Below are 7,848 nucleotides of genomic sequence, written 5' to 3' on the forward strand. Positions count from 1 at the left end.
TCGGAGCAAAAATAAGAAGATTTTTTCGTCAATTGTAAAACTAGTACAACTAGTAAAACAAATCATTATCCAAATAAATATTATATAAAACAAACTTTTAACATATTTTGACAAATCTATGTAGGGGAAGATTAGACAAACCTCTTCATTAGTTCTAGATCATCCTCTTCTATAACATCATTCACACGCTGAAAACATAAACCTGATATGACCATATTAATTGTAAAATTGTACTAGTTATACACGTTCTAATTGTTCTAGTTATAATCTTTACACTAGTTATACTTGTATCAGTTGTACTAGTTGTATTAGCAATACTATTAGTTATACTAGTTTCAGTTGTACTAGTTATACTAGTAATACTATGTGTTCTTCGTTGTCGAAAATCTTGTACATTGACGATGAAATTTGATTTTATATGAGAGAAAATGGATTGAGAATGACGAGGAAAATTGATCGACTTAGGATAAGAACGAAGTTTCGTAAGATTTGAAGAATTTTTTCAATTTTGATTTGGATTATGGAATGGAGTAATCTGATAGAAATAGAGAATTTAAAATATAGGTTCTTAAGGTTGTGAATCATGATAGATTATGGAGTAGATGAAAATAGATTAATATGGAAAGGGTTAGATAAATGTCACTTTATTTTTAGTTTGTTTTTTGAGAAATAGTAATGAAAGATGGAGATGAAATTCTTAAGAATGATGTTTGAGAATGAGAGATTTGGGGATTTGAGGATTTAAGGATCCAGATTTGGTTGTGTCGGATAAGTTGGTTTGGATAGTAAGTGGTTGGGTTAGTATTTATGGTTTCTAACCGTTGGAGTTGCTCTTAGGTTTCAAGTCTTTTTTTTTCTTCTTTTTGATTTATTGTTGACAAATTGATGAGAGTAAATCATATAAAAGTGTTTAGGAAGAATATTATTAGACTCTCATGAAAATAATGTTACAAGATGCATAGTTTATATAGAGAATAAATCAACTAATTTCCTAAACTAATATGGAATAGTATATAATAGATAATAATAAGTTTTCTATTCTAATATATTAATGCATATCCTAATATTGACTATTGGATTAGGTCGATCTTCTAGATCTCCAATACCCTCCCTCAAGCTCATACGTGGTAACACATATTAGATTGGACAATCTTCAAAATATAGTAGTAAAAATAACTCAAAAAGGCTTGTGAAACAACGATGGTTGTTAATTTTGCGGAAACTTGATGAATGTCCCATAACTCTTTTGCCATTTCGCGAGTTGAGATAGATGATCTGATTTTTGGTTTGATTGTTTGTTTTATCCATCTTACAATGAGATTATTCTTTGCTGTCCGATCTTCACGGTAGGATGAATCGGCTGTCGGTAGACTGCCGTCAAGAAATTTGAATCTTTCGTGAGCTAATAGCCATACGAAAGTTGATGAATGAATGCTTGAATTGTTGAATGAATTTTCCTTGCTTCAAATTGGGAAACAAAGGAATAGAGAATAGGTTTGCTGATTTGCGATTTTGCAAAGATAGCAAAACTATGATTGAATGAAAATTTTCTTCTTCAAGTCGTGAATAAAGAAGTTTTGAATGAAGCGTTGTTGTTCTGCGATTTTTGCAAAGCAACACGAGAATAAAGAATTTAGAAGTATTTGATGTTTTCAGTTTTGTTCTTGCTGTAATACCATGACAAATTGATGAGAGTAAATCACACAAAGATGTTTAGGAAGAATATTATTAGACTCTCATGAAGATGCATATTTATATAGAGAATAAATCAACTAATTTTCTAAACTAATATGGAATAGTATATAATAGATAATAATAAGTTTTCTATTCTAATATATTAATGCATATCCTAATATACTATTGGATTAGGTCGATCTTCTAGATCTGCAATAATGTTAAATATATTACTGTTAAAAAAATATATAAAAGGTCCATTTCAGAATATGATCCGGTTTGACACGCTGTGATAGTTCCTACTTCCTGTATAATAAATTAAATTAGATTCAGTTAATTTTTATTTTGTCGAAGCTACTCCTTCCGTTTCATATTAAGTGTCTTTTTAGAGAATTTTTTTCGTTACAAAATAAGTGTCGTTTTCGATTTTCAATGCAAAATTTATTAACTTTATGCAAAATTTATTTTTCTATTGGTTGAAATATGATTAGGTGTATAGGTAATAGTATTTTTTTATAGGAAATGTACAAAATTAATTGTTTACTTATTCCGTGTGCCGAAACCTAAAACGACAAAACAGATGGAGTATTAAACAAAGATCAGGCCGTGCTGAATCAAAAGTAGTTCGAGCCCACTTTTAAATTTTAATAGCCTAAAAAGTTGTGTATGTTGCTAACTTTCAAGTACAAATTAAACTAAGAAATATATTCACGTTGTATTTGTGGGTCATCTTGTTATGAACCAGGTGGAGATCAAAGGACCATAGTGTCATAATACGACCAACCAGAAAATGGCTATAATCATTGTGTGTGTGGCTTCCACACATATTTCTCACCTTCTCTCTAAGACACATAGACATACACAACCCATGCATTTCTTTATAAATATTTACACCTCACCCCTCTATATCCACCCATCTCTCTCTCTCTCTCTCTCTCTCTCTCTCTCTCTCTCTCTCTCTCTCTCTCTCTCTCTTACAACCAAAACCATTTCAGTGGAAACCACCCAAAACACAAAAAAATGGCCATCCTCGAGAAATCTACAAAACTTGCTCAAACAACGATGTTCAGGCAGATTCTGAAGAGATGTTCGAGTTTGGGGAAGAAGAATGTAGGAGGAGGCTATGAAGAAAATGATCTCCCACTTGATGTACCAAAGGGACACTTTCCTATCTATGTAGGACAAAACAGGAGCAGATACATAGTTCCTATCTCCTTTTTGACCAACCTTGACTTCCAGTGTCTCCTCAGAAGAGCTGAGGAAGAGTTTGGTTTTAATCACGACATGGGTCTCACCATTCCTTGTGATGAACTCTTCTTTCAAGATCTGACGTCCATGATCCGATGAAATCTATATAGTCGTAACAAGAACCCAAAGAATAAGTAAGCTGAAGGAGATGGATATGGTTAAAGATGAAGTTACTTTTTCTACTTTTTGTAGCTTCTCTTTTCTTTTCTTTTTTAAACATCCTCTCTCTTTTCTTTAGTTTAATGACTCATGTCTTTCCTATATTTTCTCTGTTTTTGTCCTATTTTGATGCTCATCTTGGGTCTATCTAATGGGTCAAGATTTGACTCGTCTAACCAGAAAACCCCACGAGATGGACATTTTTGGTTTTGGATCTGTGAAGAAAGCTTGTAATATTTTCCTCACGAATGTTTTGTTTGTTATTAAATCTGTGATAGAGGTTAATTATTATCTTCTTTTTAATGACAAGGTTAATTATTATCTTCTGCATAATACATCCACTGAAAGCTAATCTATTTTTTTATAGCAAATAGATCTTTAATGTCTGAGAGCATTTCTATTAAAAGTATCCAAGGAAAGGTTGCTATTATTAAAATAAAAAATAATAAAAAGAAGTGAGAAGAAGTTAGTGAGATTTTTTTTTAAAAATCATAAAAACCTTATGAAACAATTGTTAATTATATTATGATTTAACATATTTAAAAAAAACTAAAATTTAGTTTTTGTTAAAATATCAATTCCTTTTAGGAAATAGTTTGAGTTGATTCATATAAAATTAAAAATTCATTGCCATTCAGACATGAATTTTAAAAACTCATTTAAAATCTATTGTTTTGAACTTGACATTTCATAAATTACTATGAAATCTACTGTTATTAAAAATATTTTTAAGCTGTGAACTTTAAAAAATTTCAAATGATTTTAGAATATTTAGATAGGGTTTCTTCGTTAAAAAAATAAAAAATATAAATCTCATAGTTTTAGAAGAGATTCTACGGGTGTATGGGTGTACTAGAGTTTAAAGTGATTTGATTTTTAATGAATTTTAAAATAATATTACATGATTTGAGAGTTTAATGTGATTTCCATATACATGCTTTGGGACATTTCACATACGAATACCGAAATGCTTTACTGTGACAGCCAAAAAATCTAATTCCTAATGCCATTTGAATTTACCACCACCAGATTGATTATAAAGCGGACAATTTTCTTAAATAGTCAATTTTAAGTTTTTGTCACCAAAATAACCTTAAAAATGACTAAAATAGTTATTTTTAAAAATTTAAAATCATGCCTTCAAAATCTCACAAATTAACTCTAAACCGTTAGTCTAAATTAGTTAACCTTAGGGTATAAATATATATTTACCTTTTAATAAAATTTGTTTTGGTCATTTTTTTTAGGTGCTATTTTGTGAAAATAAATTAAAAAACTATTCCAGGGAATTTCTGTTATAAATTTACCACCCTTTTTAAAATTTTGCCAACTCACGGGCATGATAATAACTTTTAGCCAACTATGCATTTTTCAATTGGCACGGCATGTTTTCTAGTCCAAAACTCTTTCAAAATCCCATATGCCAGAACTCTTTTAGCACTAAACGCTGCTTAGCCATGTTCAGATTTATTTCATACTCATCACTCTTCAGCTTCCAAATCTCTTTATTATGATTCAGTAACCTTATAGCTTCAGCTTTAAACTATCGCGTCTTTATGCATTCATCCGTAGCACGCACCATTATCCAATTTGACAATGTGAATCCTACTTTGTGTTTGCATCTTGAACGGTAGTGTCTCAAATCAGAGCTAAATCACATAGCAAATCATAACCCGGCAAGACGATTGAAATGAGAAAAAACAACCATCATTGTTTTCAAGTCTCCTACCAACCAAAAGGTTTTAAAGCCATTATCTAATATACCCATCTAGCTATTAAGAACAACCACATTCACAACTCACGAACCAGGTCCCCCAACACTTAAGCACGTTCTCCTCTGATCCTGCGGGCGAGTTGAATGTCTTTAGGCATAATGGTGACACGTTTGGCATGAATGGCGCAGAGGTTAGTGTCCTCAAAGAGACCCACAAGATACGCTTCTGCAGCCTCCTGGAGTGCAAGAACAGCATGGCTCTGGAAACGCAGATCAGTCTACAACCACAGATAAATAAACACAAGGGTTAGATAATTATGAAAACACAAAGAGTGACATTGATACGAGCGTGAACAAGTTGAAATCCATCACAAAGTCTTGTCTTTTCAAGTACCTTGAAATCCTGGGCGATCTCACGAACAAGCCTCTGGAAAGGGAGCTTCCTGATGAGCAACTCGGTACTCTTCTGGTACTTACGGATCTCATTGTCCATCAAGAACAAGAACCAGAGTTTTGTCAAATCAATGATATATATATATATATGGGGTAAAGAAAAAGAGATGAGATACCGAAGAGCAACAGTTCCAGGACGGTAACGATGGGGCTTCTTGACTCCACCAGTGGTTGGAGCACACTTACGTGCAGCCTGAAATTGAAAATATGCGCTTATAACCAAAATCTAACGATACGTTAATCAGATCAAAACGTACCTTGGTAGCAAGCTGTTTCCTAGGGGCCTTTCCACGAGTAGACTTACGAGCAGTTTGCTTAGTACGAGCCATCTGAAGATCATATTATATAAGAAAACAAGATTTAGACCCTTGTGCTTTCAATTGCTCGTGAAACTAACGAGATTACATATAAATCCAAAGAAAATTCATCCAGCCGATGAGAACTATAAACCAGTTTCAGAATCAGCAGAATGATCCTAACCATAGACATAGAAACAATCTGATTCTTCCCATCTAACCTGAAACCCTAAATCCAGAAGACGAATCGGCCACAAGAACAACGAAGTCGAAAACTCATACCTTTTTCTCTGTCTTCCTCTCTCGCTTCTCTGAATACACAATCTATAGTATTATCCAAGAACCGAATTTGCTTATTTGTCATCGTCATGTTCTCTATGATTTTATGATTTTTGGCTTAGTCCTTAAACATTTTTAATTTTAATTTGACTAATTAAAATTTTAATATCTAACTAAATTTTGATCAGTGATTTGAAAACATGGGATATTTAATGATGAAATTTTTTATTAAACGTTATACTCCATATCAGCGCTTTTAAACCAGATCTAGACTCAAATGTAAACATGTAAATCCATATCTAATCCAATTTTGGTTTTAATAAATACTAAATCTCAATCCGCGCAACCGCGCGGATTTTTGTTCATTTATTTTTATATAAACATTTTATTTTTCAATTCTAAATTGGTATATATTATAATATATAAGTGTCTATCAATTTTTAAAACATAATAAGTTTACGGTATATTTTTTTTCATTGAATAGATTGTTTCAAACTTTCACATGTATTTGTATCTTCTTCTATATATATATATTTTTGGATTATTATTTTATTATTAAAATCGTAACTATATATATAAAGATTAGTAAAATATTGTTTTATTGTCATATTCAAAGATATTGTAACATTTCACAAATTTAAAAATTATTTAAAAATTAAACTTTTCGCTTCATAGATTTATATTATCGAGTAAATAATTAAACATTTAGTTTTTGTTTAATTTTTAAAATAAACTATATAGTTTAAAATTTGTTTTCATTGGTTTAAGGCAGTAAAGATTAATCATTGTTAGATAATATGATTTTTGTTATTTAAAAAATGTTCTTTATAATTTTAAAAGTTAACATCGACAAATGATTAAATAATTAACATATAGAGGTATAGTATTTCAACACTAAATTATATCTATTTAATTTATTTTATATATAAATCTAATGGATCATCTATTGTTTAAATTCAATTATTGGTAACCCAATAAAAATTTCTGGTAGACCCAAAATTTAAATGATAAGATTAGAGATTAAATGTAACATGACTTTCTAATAATAGATCCACTAGGTCCATTTAAAAAGAAATCACACATGAATTAATGTTGTGACTTCTATTTTAATATGTAAGATTCATTTTTTTATAACCCTATAAAACTTGAAAATGATTGGCTTGAAGCCAACCAGTTGAACAGTGACCGAAGTGTAATCCAATTTGAATTATTTTTTTTACGGTATTTGATTTAAAATGTTATTTTAAAATTTTTAAAATTAGTTTCAATGTTTGCATAAATAATTAAATACTTATTAATTTTAATCTTATTGTATTTTTATTGTGTCGTAACTCCAACTTGTTATAAAATTGTTTAAATGATCTATTTATATTTTAAAAATATAAAGAAAATTGATTTACATTTTTTCTATATTTTTAGACATGATTTTTGTATTTAATATGATATATGTATTTATATATTAAAATGAAATAAATTATTCAATGGCTCACCCACGATCAGCACAATAACCCAATGACCAAAAATAGTGTTTAATGTATAGTTCGGGTTTTGAAAAAAAAAATTGATTTAAACATATTTTACTTTTATATTTTCTTATAATATCATTTATTAAATTTTAGCAAAAATATATATGATTTATTTATTAATTCTTTGTATTGATCATATCCCAAAAGTTAATATATTTATTTGTTGCTTCTAATGAACATGGTATAACCGAGGATTAGGTATAAACAGACACTTATTTTCTTAAGTTTAACTAATCTAGATTTACTGCTTAGATTTGAGCGATGAAGTTTTGGAGCGAGACGGAATTTAAAATTTTAATAATAAATGAATATATATTTAAAATTCAAAATAAAAATTTTATAATATTTTAAAAGGAATTTTCAAATTTCAGAATAAAATTTATCTATTTATTTTAAATAGTATAAGGTTGTAGTCAATTTTAGACACAAGTTGGATCCAATTTTTTTATTTATCATAATAATATTGATTTTGACACCCATTTCCCATTATGGAATTAAT

General features: G+C 29.6%; 2 protein-coding genes across 4 annotated transcripts; one reads left to right on the forward strand and one right to left on the reverse strand.

Moving 5' to 3' along the window:
- The first annotated feature begins 2,681 nt into the window (after positions 1–2,681).
- On the forward strand, positions 2,682–3,182 carry LOC106305154 (auxin-induced protein 15A). The gene has a single exon (XM_013741522.1). It carries the CDS (start codon positions 2,695–2,697, stop codon positions 3,019–3,021), a length of 327 nt encoding a protein of 108 aa, XP_013596976.1. The 5' UTR covers positions 2,682–2,694; the 3' UTR covers positions 3,022–3,182.
- Positions 3,183–4,717: 1,535 nt separating this feature from the next.
- Positions 4,718–5,938, reverse strand: LOC106306837 (histone H3-like). 3 transcript variants are annotated; one of them, XM_013743604.1, is made up of 5 exons: positions 5,827–5,938; positions 5,506–5,577; positions 5,365–5,441; positions 5,190–5,276; positions 4,718–5,073 (listed from the first exon to the last, which is right to left on the reverse strand). In XM_013743604.1, the coding sequence occupies exons 2-5, from the start codon at positions 5,575–5,577 to the stop codon at positions 4,857–4,859; spliced, it is 453 nt and encodes a 150-aa protein (XP_013599058.1). In that variant the 5' UTR covers positions 5,827–5,938; the 3' UTR covers positions 4,718–4,856. The 3 variants fall into 3 exon arrangements, with proteins under 3 accessions (XP_013599058.1, XP_013599056.1, XP_013599057.1); XM_013743602.1 differs by having other exon boundaries at positions 5,190–5,441; XM_013743603.1 differs by having other exon boundaries at positions 5,190–5,441; positions 5,766–5,931.
- Between the last annotated feature and the right edge of the window lie 1,910 nt (positions 5,939–7,848).

The sequence above is a fragment of the Brassica oleracea genome, chromosome C7 (genome assembly GCF_000695525.1).
Source record: "Brassica oleracea var. oleracea cultivar TO1000 chromosome C7, BOL, whole genome shotgun sequence".
Lineage (NCBI taxonomy): Eukaryota > Viridiplantae > Streptophyta > Magnoliopsida > Brassicales > Brassicaceae > Brassica > Brassica oleracea.